Raw genomic sequence first — 15,082 nt, 5'->3', positions numbered from 1 at the left:
TGAAACGTTAATTAAAATAAATAAATAAATAAATAAATAAATAAATTTGTAACTATATTTTTGATATTTGTAATTGCTATATGAACAATTTATGATTAAACTTGTATTACATTTTCAATATAAAAATGTGATTAAAATCAAATTTCAAATTTGAAATGTCTCTAAATAACTTAAAAAGAGCCAGAATATTTTAAAAATTATACACATCTTTAGGAAATGATAATATTTTTTTGATATTAAAAGTATGTATGATTATTCATTTTTAAGTTACAATAAAATATTAATAAAATTAATTTTGTAAAAACTGGTATTGGGTACATAATCCTGGCATTAGGATGTTTCTTTCAATTTTCTAAACACAATTCTTTAAGCTTCACAAAGTACCAACTACCTATATTCAATTGCTTGCTAGAAATCATTCTCAAAATAGTACATTAAAGCATTATTACTGAAAAATTATGATAATGATAGTAAAAAATACAAATAAAATCTTTTGTTTTGCTTATAGATTTTCGCCCCAGTCTGAATTCGAAAAGTTATAATTTACAATTTTTGGTTATTTTTATTCTGTATAGAAACATTAAGAAATTGTATTTATGAATTTTACAACCATGAATGATGAATATTTCGTAAAATGAATTAAATAATTAAATTGGTAGATTTTTGCTTTTTTTTGTTCATTAGAATTTTATGTTTGACAGATTACCTCTAATTTATGGTTTAAGATTATCGTATTTATTTTAGATCTATTTTTACGTTTGTAAAATATAAAAATTCATAAATCACTCGAAAATATAACATGACAATATTGATATTTTTGAGAAAATGCATTAAAATCATGCGTATTTTTCATACCATATTTTTAAACGGAAACATTCCACTTAAACAGTAATCACCGAATTTTTAATACGTATAAAAAAAATCACTCAAAAAATAGATTTTTATTAAACAGAATTTGTGGTGACACATATATTTAAGATATACAATATAATATGTGATAATATTTTTTAGTCTAATAGATATATATCATATTTATTCAATTTTCATAAATTATAAAATACTTATAAACTAATATTTATTATCGAATACAATATGATTTACAAACTAAATAGTATTAACGATTATATTATTTTAATAGTATATTAAGTTAAATTGTTCAAAAATAGCCTGACTTATAATTTATGTAAGTCAATTAAAATAATTATTCGATTCATAATTAACTGTAAAAATGGATGGAACTCGTTTAGAAATTTATATCACTGTAGGATAAATATAATTAATTCCATGAAGAATTTAAGTAGCTATTTTAAAATTCTGGGTTTTAGACTTCTAGAAAACTTAAGGTATAAAATGAAGGTTAGTTTGGGTATGCTCTATAAATCACCTTCTATAGTTAATGTGTTATTTTTGGTCCTTAAAATATATTATACAGGCAAACGGGTAGTGCAACAAATCGGGAAAATAATAATACTGTATATTGTACTGTACACAATCTGATTTTGAAAATTGTAACGCACATTCAAATGGAAATTTATGTAAGCTTTTACCTTATAATTTTATTTTGACCTCTGTCTATAAAGATATATTAGTTTCTCCATTAAGCACCCATCATAGTTTGATTCTTTCCACTGCCACCGTGTTATTATTTCTGACGTATCGTGTACGTTCAAAGCATTTTGAGTGTATTCATTTCTTAGTTGTCTATTCGCATCACACCCTTTATAACGCATCTCGTTATCTACATGGTTTCATCTATTCACTGAAAATATATTCTTGAAAACTGATTTTATTTCATTATATAACGATGCTGGGGCGTAATGTTAAGCATACTTCCATAACTTGATATGATATTATAGCTACATTTATTTTACATTTTCCACATTGTTTAAATATCACATTTGGTTAAAATACATTAGTATTACACTCAAATAACATAATTGGATAAAATATATAAAAACCGTTTTTAATTTAAACAGAAGAATCAACTATATAAATTGGTAATCTCTAGACTAAAATTGTTTTTGGAAATGAAATAAAATATATTATTACACTTTATAATGAATAATTAAATTTGATGCAATTTAAAAATGTAACATATTCATTTACACCAGCGTTTCTTAACGCTTTTTTTTTCACGTACCCCTTCATACCTTCTTACGTACCCCCAGAGGTACACGTACCACAGGTTGAAAAACGCTGATTTATATTATCAAAACCGGCGAGAAAAATGTATTGTACTAGTTTGAGGAGTACGATAAATAATTATTAAGTCCATTTAATTTTTATAACTCATGGTATTATTATGAATTAAATATAATTTAAGACTATCAATAACAATTATATAATATTTTCAAAAAACAATGAACTGGGTTCATGTTTTTATTTTAAAAGCTTAACTAGTCGCATGCAAGTTTAATTGGCCCGGGAAGTTTTGTTGGTAATAAAGACGATCTTTTTGGTTTAAGCATATTATTATAATTATTATTATTAATTTTTGTTGTTTTAACCCTGACTTTATTCTATTCACGAACACAACAAATTAAATTTCACTACCACCGGTACGTACGCATAAAGAATTACACATTAAAGAATAACCATAATGTTTTATAATTACATTTTAATGGTTCACACAATTGCAGTTTCACAACTTCCATAATTTTGATTCAACAGTAGATTGTAATACGGCGCATTGTATATGCAATTTCGATGTTTGCATGTGTAGCGTAACGAATAAAATATAAATCGATCATACGATAATATAATATGTAATGTACCTATTATTACTTTATTGTAAACATTTTGAATAAATTATTATAATAGAAACACGCAGTATACTTATATGATAAAATAAAATAATAAAATTTATTTTTTGTAATATATTCATATTATTATGTTGCTATTTTAAGAGACATTTTCTTTTTAATATTATTTAACGTTCAACAGTTTTTTAGTTTAATTATAAAATATAATCTAATAACCTTGATTCATAATGAACCAGCTAAAAAAAAAAATATTTAACACAGGTTTTAAAATAATTATGTTTATATGGATTTTAATTTAACATTTTTATAGAAGTGACTAAGGTGTTGGGCACTCATCACTTCACTCTAGCCATTAGGTACGTATAGTTATTACGGTTTGATACCAAACATGAAACTTTTGGAGCACTTTTACAAGTTGATGATAGTTTTTTATACTTATGGAAACTATTGAAAAATATTATACTGAAGATCAGTTTTATATTTTTATATATTTATGGACGTATGTTATAGAAAACCTTTTTGATGTAAAACACTGTTCTAAAAAAGGTTTTAAATAATAAATATAAAACTACACATACAATTAAAAAATAAATATATCTTCTCAGTTTTATAAAGATAATAATAAAAAAATAAAAAAATAAATATGAAATGTTAACTATAATATTATATTTAATAACGCTTCATGTATCACGATAATAAAATATGATAATAATATACGATATATTATATAATATATACACTATTATTATACAAGATTTCTAAGAAAATTACGACTAAATTCCATGAAATCGGATTTTAGATAAGTCGTAAAGTTATTCTTAATTTAAACAAGATATGTGGCAACTAATGTATGATTATTTAATTATATTACTACGGGTATATTACACCACGGGGCTTAAAAAAATGTTATTATTTAATTTAGTTTTTCATTTATTTATTGAAACAGTTGACAGTTCAGTAATTTTATATTTGACAAATTTTAAAAAGTGTATTATTCTTTAAGTTTTAGACTTTTTAAATTGTATTAATATTAAATTAATTCATGTATGATAATACTTATGAGTGCACGGTATAAATTTATTAGTGTCACATATACTTTTGAAGTTATTTTTGCTAATTAATTAAATGTAAAATTATGATTTCTTTGAACCAAAATATTATGCATGTTATACTCGTGTGTTTGCTACTTGGTTGATTTTTCCATGAATACGCGCTGTGTTTTTAATTAATACAAATATATATGTAAAAAAAGGAAAACAACTACAACTCTAAATACGTAATTATAAATCGATTTGTTTACACGTGTTGTACAGAGCATGGACACCGAAGACGACGAAGACAATAAATCACGTCACGAGAGTATCAAATTCGAGACGGACTACAAATAAATGGAAAAAAACTGACTAAAATTGATTATATCAAACAACTATGACAATCACTCCGGTACAGTGGGTGTGTTGTGGTATCGTGTTGCTGGTGGCCCTGTGTTCAGGCGGCCGGCAATACGGGACACGAAAAATTAGACACGATCACAAAGGGCAGGACGAGGGGACGCAATCAGACATCGATTTTGAATTCGAGACGACCAAAGGTTTTCAGTTCGATAACGGTGGAGATTACAACGATCCATCCGAAGAAGGAATCACATTGGATGTCGTCCACAGTCTGTACGACACCCGGAAAGGCGTCGTGCCCAATATAATTTATCAAGGTAGGTACCTTTATAACTATATCACTTTCATAAATTAGTAATATATACATTATAGAATAAATTACTGTTGGTTATTATATACACCTAGGTATTACATTGTTTTTATATTTGTTCGAATAAATCGGAATGGCAATTAATGAAAATATATGAATAGATTTTATAAATTTTCACATGTGAACAACTGTTACTGACATATAAATTAAAAACAACTCGAGTATCCACATTTTATATGTGCCTAATTATATATAAGAGTATACGATTAATGAGATTTAAAATAATGAAATATAAAATAAAATAACGTGGTTAATGTCGCCAGGTCACACTTAAAATAACAGTTATCCGAAAATTAAATTAAAATTAGCAATTGAGTTTGATTATAGTTTACATAACACCAATATTTATAGCATTTTTGAATGGAACTAAATTTTCTTTAAATATTTTAAATGTTTTAATAAGGATACAAGTAGGTACCTAAAAGGAAAATTTAATAATATTAATTATTGAATTAAATGTAAATAAAAATTAGTAAAGAAATTTGAGATAAAGTTAAATTGCAATATGTAATAGAAGAGAGTAATCTGAAATATTATATCAATTAAAGTATTAATTTTCTACATTTAATTAGAAAATAGTTATATAGTGTATCACTGTAAAAAACACTTAGGTGGTATAACTGTTTAAGATATTTGATAATATAGAAAATATATACATATTAATATAAAATGTTTGAAATAATATAATGCCATTATATACATATATGCTATTCAATTTATTACGATAGTATCTATAACTTAATATTTGAAGTTTAAAGATTCTGAACGAGAATTGGGAGTCTATAATTTTATTTCTAAACAGTGTTTTTTATAGAAATAATATTTTATGTCATAAAAATATTTCAAACATGTAGAGCATATGTTTCCAAATTGAAATGGTTGTAAATTAATAAATTATACTATAAAATACATTTTAAAATGCCACATTACTTTGTAAATAAATCAAAATACCTGAATAAATTCTGCAGGATGTTAAAAAATAAAATCCAAAAATAAAGTAAAATAAACTAAACTAAATATTATTTATTATTTTATACTTATAACTGAATATAATATTGTGAAAAAAAATTTGTGGATTGTACTCAGAATTTATAAAAAAAAAATATTTAGTAATTCGTATATTTTCATTGTTTAAAAACTTAATAAATTAATTATTTAGAAATATCAATTATTTTCATATGAGTAATGAGTTAGCTAATAACATAAACCAACTAGGCATGTAATTATGTATTAAAATTGGGTTTTTTGCGTAATATCCATTTGGGAAGCTTTAATTGAAATTAAAATTACATAATAATAAATTATTATATTAAAACTAATCATATTTAAATTTAAATAATCCAATAAAAGGAAATATTTTTTAAAAAAGGTGGTTTTTTAGATTTTTTTTTTGTATCTTCCATTTTTATTGTATGTTATTTTTGTTATCCGAAATCAAATTTAAAATATATTTATAAGTATAGTATGTGTAGCAGTGGCGTGTATTGAAATTAATTTCAATGGTGAGGGGGGTGGGGGGGTGGTTAAAAAAAATTTCCATTCTCAAATTTCAATTAATTATACAATAAAAATCAATGTACAAATCATACATTTCAAGGCTAGTTGAACCCCTAACCTCTCTATACAAACCACTAATGTGTTGAGTTCGTAAAATTACATAACTCGCAATTTATTTATAAAATGATTTATAAACTGAAATCTTATATTATTTATAATTCTTAGACTATTTGTGTTGAATCGCATAATTCGATTATGCTTTGTGTAATTGCACCGCACTGTTTAAGTTTGCTTGATTGCATCTTAGTATGATCGCTGTGGGGAAAGGTAATATACGTTTTCAATAAAAATTTACCTTTCCCATTTCCATTAATTTCCATTACCACTAATCCTATTTTCACCAATTGACAATTCGACTATTTCCTATTCTTATTAAAAGTGTACTTTGCACTTTTCCACCAATACTTGTATAAATGAAATTTGATATTTTATTGGTCAAATGTCAAAATTTCATTCGGCGGAAAGTTACACTTTTGGCGGAAACGTGTTATACACTTATGTTTACTGGGATATTGGTACTGAACAATTTTTAATTTTCACAAACGTCTCAAGAATGAAAAGATTAATGTTAATGGTTTACAAAAACAGTCCTTGGAACCAAATTAAAATAATTTTAACCAATTACATGCATAATAGTTATTATAATAAAAACCATTTTAGCGATTTTAATATTATATAAGCTATTTAAAATTCATATGTTCGTTAGAAACGTATGACATTACTCAAACATGTGCACATGCGAGGTGTGTGACTGAAAATCTCTGTGACTTAGGTTTCGAGTTGTTCTGGCATAAGTTTATATCGTTTAAATTACACAAAGGCACTATTTCACTATCACCATGTTGCATAGGACTTGTTCGCGTAATACGTAAGTACGACAATTTTAGAAGTTTTGGATATTTGGGCTTGGTATATTATGTTTGATATTGGTTAAGATTGTTGTACATGGGGTATTGGTAAACGCTGTAATGTTTATTGAATTGGAATTTAAATAACTTTACTGTAATATGTGGTATCAATTTATTGGCTGATAACATGAATTCCATAAATTATTGAGTATAATTCACATTGTTACATGAATATAGTAGAAATGGAATAACATCATATCTCTTAACATAGTCAACTGTGCTCGAGCCATGTGCACTCAGATATTCATTATGTGTAGATAAAATGTAAGAATATGCTTAATATTTGTTTATACACAAAAATAAACATCTTAGGTATATGTGTATTATATAAATATATACTTGATAATTATAATGTTAAAAAATATCTTTTTAGTTGAGTGGATACTAATTTAACAAATAAAATCCTAAAAAAATTAACATGAAAGTATAATATTATTAGGCAATTTTTAATATTTTATATTTTGAAATATAAAATAACAAAATAAGTATTTAAATATTTAACAAGTATGGTAATCAAGCCGATGGGTAGCTAGCTACATTTAGAACATTTAGAGATGCGAGTGCAAGGCGCGTTTTATTACGTTGAAAGATTACCATAGCGACCGTATAATGTAAAATAATACGCACATATGTAAATTGTGCGTATTATTGTTTAAATAAAATTATCATAATAATATATTATAGGTATGATCTCTTAGAGATAATAATATAATATTGCGTAGGCGTAAAATTATATATTATATCATTATACATTAAATGCATTGAAAGTCTCGTGTTTGGTATACGTTGATGAAATCTTAAACGTAAATATTATTTATTGATTCAATGGCTGTTAATAACGACGACAAACTTTATTCATTAAAATGAAAAGTTAAAAGGAACTACATGCTGTTACTGTTTGTTTTTAAAAAAATAATTTCATTTATTCTATGCCATTTAAGATTTCTTTGTGTCTGGTTTTTCATATTTTTGTCTTTGTTTCTGATATCAATGAAAAAAGCACATTTAAGAAATCGATAAACGAAAACAAGAGTTGAAGAATAATAATTATACTATTTTTCATTATAAATATTTTTATAACGATTTATGATGAGAATTTGATTAAAACTTTAATATCAATAAAAAAACTCGAAAACAATAATATTTAAACATAAAAGCACATTACTTGAGTTCGATAACCTTTTTTGTGTATAAATGTATTAAACCGACACGCGGTTACATTATATATTCTTGTACAGAAAAACTAAAGTTCACCGACTATACCTATTTTTTATTAAATTGTTTTTTTATTTTATTGTGTTGTACATACAATCAAGATTTTTAATCCTATTTTATTTCTACATAAATGTGTTGTATCACGATAAAATATATAATATATCGATTTAATAAACTGCGTGTAAATGAAAAATAAAAACAACAGCAGTGTATATACTATATTATATTATTCTACTATCAAAAGATACATTTTTAACTACAATTAAAACCCAAGTTGTTGTAAAATATATATAACCAATTGTATTTTTGGTTGAAAAAATTATATTTGAATAAAATGTTTAGTAGTATGACATTATTTTAATGCAAAATGTCTTGAATTAAATTAAGTAAAAAGAAAAAAACACACACATACTCTATGTATTGAATTTAAATTTAAATAGTCAGTTCATAATAAATATAATTACTCAACTAATAATATAGTTATGCCTTTTGTAAGTCAAGTTTGTGAAATAGATCCGTGATTTAAAATATAAAATCTATTACAAAATTGTATTTGTGCATACCTATTATTTTCGATTATGTGTGGCTCACGAAAATATTATTGTTAATAAAATAAAATCGTATCATACAAGTTTATTTAAAATGTCGAGGATTTTTCAAGTGAAGTACGTAGAGTACATGCACTTATTCGTAGAATGTTTTAATTAAAAATTATAAAAATCATATTTTACTTTATTCTGACTTGTATATTTTTTCACTGAACATTATTTCATAATTTGTCTACAGTACCATTTAGTTATCATTATGATTATGTTTATTGGTTATTTAATAAACATAAATTATTTTTTGATAAAAAAATAAAATGAATACCTCCAAATATTTTACTTTGCGAATAATATAATATTAGATAATAGAAATAAAATATTAGTGTTATTAAAAATAAAAAATTTATTTTAATTTTTTCTATTAGAAAAATTATCTACCTAATTTGTTTCACGTAGTTTTAATGAATTTATATGCACCGACAATAAGTGCTATATAATAAATACATCCGATGTCTACTGTTCTAAATAATATATTATGTATATGCGCATAAAAATTTGATTTGAAAAGTTTCAAAATGCCCAGTGACCTTTCGTACCACTTAAGCATTGACAAAAAAAGTCACCATTATAATATATTAATATTGTACCTACACTGGGTTCACTAAAGGAGGGAAGGGGTTGAAAATAATCGTATAAAAGAGTTCCAACTTCTGGAGCAAGAGTATGACGTTCTGGGCCATTACTGTGTTGTTTTTGTGTTCGTTTAAATGTATATATACAAAATGTATTACACATACCACATTGGTCGACAACCGAATGGAAGCGAAAAATAATGTTTAATCTGAACGTTGTAGGAGGGTAAAACTCGGATGTATTTTGAAAGAATAAAAAAAAGTGAATCGAAATCGCAGATGTATACGTATAAATTTATATCCAACTATATACGTACTATATATAATATATAATATGTATATAGCTACTAGCTAGTGATGTTATTCCAGTGGTCTCCTGTGGCATTTTTTTTATACGCGTCTTCACTCTCACAACTGAAAGAAAACAGACCTATTAACATTTTAAAAATCTATGAATGTTCATAAAAGAGAGAAAGAAAAATACACTGTCCTTTTGTATGCGTTTATACATATTATTTTATATAAAACAAAAAATCAAGAAAAAGAACACGCACAAAAACTAGGTCAACTAAAATTAATGTTGCTCATAATAAAGCACTACTGAGATTTACCCAGTAGATTAAGTATAGGACCACCGCCAAACTCACATAAAACACGACTATGGTATTATATGCACACCGTTTCCGAATTTTCTACTACCCAAAAAGTCGACTATCTCGACCTTGAGTAGCAGGTATGTTAATTTTTCGATCGTGACACTGTACTTGTAGTAATTGACTAAGAGTTTTGTCAATAACATTAAATTACTATTCGTTCCAAAGTTCTATTTTAAAATGACATTTTTGAATTTATGTAAATTACGCTGTACCCTAATTTAGCGGCTTTTCGCACAACTATAATAGTCAATAACTTTTAAACAAAGCATACTTGTGGTGGTTTTCCAGGGCCAACAATTATACTTACAATAATACTATCTAATTTTTAACAAATAATCATATCATTTATGAATTTTTAATCGAATCTATCTACGAAGAAAGTTATAGAAACATCATAATAATATACTACAGCGGTATATTTTTCACAGACCGATTTAATAAAGTACTAATTTTATTGATTTTTTCCGTGACTTAACTTGTAAAAATAATAGAGGTCAACTTAAATGTCTCATAAAAATTGAAAAAATTTGCGTTTAGTTCGTACCAATCGTACTAAATGGCAATTCAGTATTTTTTAAATTAGATATACAGGCTGATTTATTGATTTACCAACAAATAAATCAATATAAAAAAAAATCGTCTACTAAATAATTTGTAGTAAAAAAGGTTATAATCGTCACTAAATACTTCTGAAACGGTATAAAATATCGAAGTATAATTGAAAATGTATTATTGTCATTAGTATTTATAAAAATTCTAACAATTATAATTTGAATAATTAATTATCAAAAGAAAAAATATAGTGGAGCTTGGTGAACGAATCATTCTGTATACATTAATTGTTTATATGTTACATAATAATAATTATATGAGGTGATTCTTTTATCATAAATCGCTCATTACGTAAAAAAACAATTAACGTTTGTGAAAATATTTCTTTCAGATTATTTTAAATAATAATAAAATACGTATTTTCAAAAAAAAAAAAATATATATATTTTTTTAATATTTTTCAACGTTTTTTTTTTATTTAAGTTTTTATTTTTTTGCAAATGATATGTAAAAATCAAGTTTTAAACAAGTAGTTTATGAGTTGGATACATTCAAATTATTGATAAGTATATTAATATTTTGTGTGGTACTTCTGTGCCACGCCACATCGCAAATCTTAACTTTAAATACCTATAAATAATAAATATGAAGCTTATTAGGCACTCTATCTACAACTCATAAACTATTTGTTTGAAATTTAATTTTATAATAAATTTTAAAATACTCCGAGTAATACTTTAGTTAGGAATATGAAGTTAAAAATGTGTTATCGCATAAAATAGTATAATAAAACTTTAATTATAATAATAACAAATAGTCAAAAATCTAATCTTATCGAATTTTTTGTTGTTTTTTATTACTTACTTATTTGGACAAAGAAATATTTTTAATAGTTGTTTGAAACAATAAATAGTTTGTAATGAAACAATCAACCGGTATAATATAATTAGGTACTATACGTATAAATAATTAAAAATATACAGAAATAATTCTACTGTTGACATATTATAAATATTAAACTGGATTCTCCAACTACATAATATAAGCTTTGTGTTTGCTGCGCTACAATACAAAACGAATATAATAATGTTATCTTCGTTAACGTTAAAATATTATAAGTGATGTTCGTAATATGACAAGTACGTTGCTGTACACACAAACACACACACACATGATGGAATAAGTACATTTTGTTTATATTGTATATATATCCTGACATCCAGAACTAGTTATGATCAGGACAAAGAGTATTCTATTGTTAAGTGAATAGTTTATACATATTCCATAGTAAGTACATAATGCAATGTACAATAATATTATTATTTATTATTAAGGAACAGATTTCATTGCAATTACATAGTTTTAATATGAGTAAAAATATGTATGATTTAGGTTTTAGGTTCTAATATTGAAATAAGCCCGTTTTTTCTTTTTACATATTTTTGTATATTTGAGTATAATTTTACATATTTTGTAAATATTCTATTATTTTTTGATACATTCCGGAAAACAAAATATTCTACATTACCTATCTAAATAGTTAATAATTTTATAGAAAACGTTAATATAAAAATAATTTAACCTACATTGCTACGACTTTTATTTTCGTATGATAAAGCATCTAGAAACCCGAAATATGCTCTTATCAGATGACCCTATACATTACTGAAAAATTAATATGTCATTTAATAGGAAATTTAGTTACAGAAAAATTTGCAATGTACTCAGAAATAATCATGAACTAAAAATATAAAATATTTAAAGATACATAAAGAATTAAATCAAAGAGTATTATTATTGGACATCAATGATGTAGCTAATATATAGTTATAATTTATGATTATACATTTTTTGACATTAATGGTAATATCATGAGAATATTTGAGAATCCATTAATAGGTACTTGATCAGTAAGATAACACAGTTTTGTAAAATTCGTGGTTTGTAAAATATCGTTTCCAAAAAATAAAAATTAATAGACTAAAATATTATCGACTAAATATTTATATTAGCTATAAGGCTTAAAACACACACGTTTATGTAAAGTATGCACACATACACGTAATACATTAAATGTATTATACATAGCAAAAGATTGAAGTGTAGACAAGAATTCGAAATTAAATCTAGGTTAAAAAAATATTAAATAATTAGAAAAAGCGAATAAAACTAAGTAACGTTATTATAATACTATAAATAGTAGACTTATAAAAGTACTGGGCTTTTTAAAGTACAATAATAGACTTTTTATATTCATCTCCTGTCTTCGCTCTTTTTTTTTTATTCTGCACTGTTTTGGAATACCATATAGATGGATGGCAATCATATTTTGCCAAGGATCAGCTTCGTGTGAGAGGGTTATAAATTGGTCCTTTTCTTACGCTTTTTTTATTTTCAATATTACTCACTCTTTTCATGAATACTCTTCTATTAGTTCTTAAATATCTACTTTTGTCGCTCGTCATTTTGATGTAGGTATTTATTTTATATTATCTTTACTAAACGATGCCCATGATCTTCTATGATATTCTATATCTTTTCGTGTTCCCATTTATATAAAAAAACACCACTCATTATATACCACCCTTCTACCGTGCAAACTACAACCACAACCAACCTTCACATAGAATGTGTTGCCTCCTTAACATATTTTAACTTTATTTTTCATTTAAAATACTACTAATCATCTTGCATTATTTCCTACCTCAGTTTTATTTTCTACATTTGCACTAACTTTTATCGTCGCGTATAACTGTGTTTTCTTCTTCTTTTGATTATTATTATAACTACCTATCTGTTAGAGTGTCATATTATACACCTACTGTAGGTATATATATATATTTATATAAATTACGCAAAAAAAAAAAAATCAAAGTTAATAGTAATTACCGTCTGGCGTTAACTAATTAAATAAATACTAATAACTTAGTAATATTATCATAATTATATTTATTAATTTTCTTTGATATGCAAATATCAACGTTATTATTAAACCTAGTAATATATAGTCAGATAATTATCAACTTACTACATCTCATACTTGTGAAGTACATGTTAGCATAACTTATTATCTCTCCCATATATTACATTATATGTTTGTATTTCCCTACTTTCTACCTCATCATGCGATCATATATTCGCAAATATTGTCTTAACAGCTAGTATACGGTATTTCCACGCAAATATTTAATTAATTCAAAATATTTTATTAAAACTAAAAAACAAATACATTATTTAATTGACTGAATTTTGCCAAAGTTGTTTTAATTTCTTTTTTTAATGCTGGATGGGGCATAAATTGATAATTATTTGTGTTTTTATGTATATGTGTATAAACTACATATTTTTGATTTTTATATCTAAGATACGAAAATTCAATACTATGTTTCTTAGTTCAAAAGTTAAAGTTAATAACAATAATATAATACGATATAATATAAAAACATTTATTATTATAATTATTAAATATGAATAGATATATAAATGCAATTAAAAAAAAAAAAAATTATTTTACCGTAATATTAATAAATAAATTAATTAGATAATTAATAAATTACATTAACTAATAAAAATATATCATGATAATATACTTAGTGATTTAGGTTGAAAAACCGTCATTGTCTAAATAGTTTTTTCTAGCTTTTTGCATACATAAGATTTAAATTTAACACATCCTTTGTACAGTGTCTCATTTGATACCTACTATACAGCGGAACAGTAGGTACCTACTTGCTCACATTTTTTAAGATTTAAATTTGTTTCTATAACAAGCTATTGTAGTAACAATTTAAAATGTTCTTTTATAGATATCTCACAGGCGTTTGATAGGGTTTAGCATGATGAACTTTTATTCAAACTTAAAAAATTTCTACATCCAGTCTACTTTTTAGTTATCAAATCTTACCACTCCGAAAGACAATATAGCACTCGTGTTGGTGATGCTCATTCGAGTATATCCAAAATCTCTGCTGGTGTCCCTCAAGGGGGTATTCTTTCCCTTCTGCTCTAAAATAATTTTGCTTCAGATCAACCTACTACGCCACATACTCTAGTCGCCGATTACGCTGATGACAAGGTAATTATCTCCATATGTTCTGACCCCACTACAGCTTCTAATCATCTGCAAAACCACTTATGTCTATGGAAGACTGGTATACAAGACTTAAAATTAATCAATCAAAATCCACTCATACCACATTTACCATCAAACTCCTGTCTTGTCCAGCTGTCTCCATATATGGCACCCAAATTCCTAACATTCAAACAGTCAAATATCTAGGCTTAACTCTTGATCGTAGGTTAACCTGGGCCCAGCATACTAAATCTAAGTGTCTAAATCTTAAATTCTCGTTTTCGATTACTTAAAACATTCCTTAACAATAACTTACACACTGACATCAACACAAAACTACTAATCTACAAATCACTAATCAAGCCAGTCTGGACATACGGGATTCAACTTTGGGGTAATGCAATAAAATCTAATTTGAA

The 15,082-nt window shown here is 25.1% G+C and overlaps 1 protein-coding gene across 4 annotated transcripts in view; it reads left to right on the top strand.

Annotated features, from left to right (window-relative positions):
• LOC113552887 overlaps nt 1-15,082 on the top strand; it is a 95,217-nt gene that overhangs the window by 12,148 nt on the left and 67,987 nt on the right. For 3 of the 4 annotated variants that reach the window (XM_026955887.1, XM_026955888.1, XM_026955889.1), the window contains exon 2: nt 4,076-4,473. In XM_026955887.1, coding sequence (XP_026811688.1) covers nt 4,191-4,473 — 283 coding nt within the window. In that variant the 5' untranslated portion in view covers nt 4,076-4,190. Of the gene's footprint in view, nt 1-4,075; nt 4,474-15,082 lie in introns of those variants that run through there. The other variant, XM_026955886.1, reaches the window with a different exon arrangement.

This window comes from Rhopalosiphum maidis, chromosome 2, assembly GCF_003676215.2.
Source record: "Rhopalosiphum maidis isolate BTI-1 chromosome 2, ASM367621v3, whole genome shotgun sequence".
Lineage (NCBI taxonomy): Eukaryota > Metazoa > Arthropoda > Insecta > Hemiptera > Aphididae > Rhopalosiphum > Rhopalosiphum maidis.
Note: the sequence above shows the minus strand (reverse complement) of the source record. Positions and strands in the feature narration are given on the sequence as shown.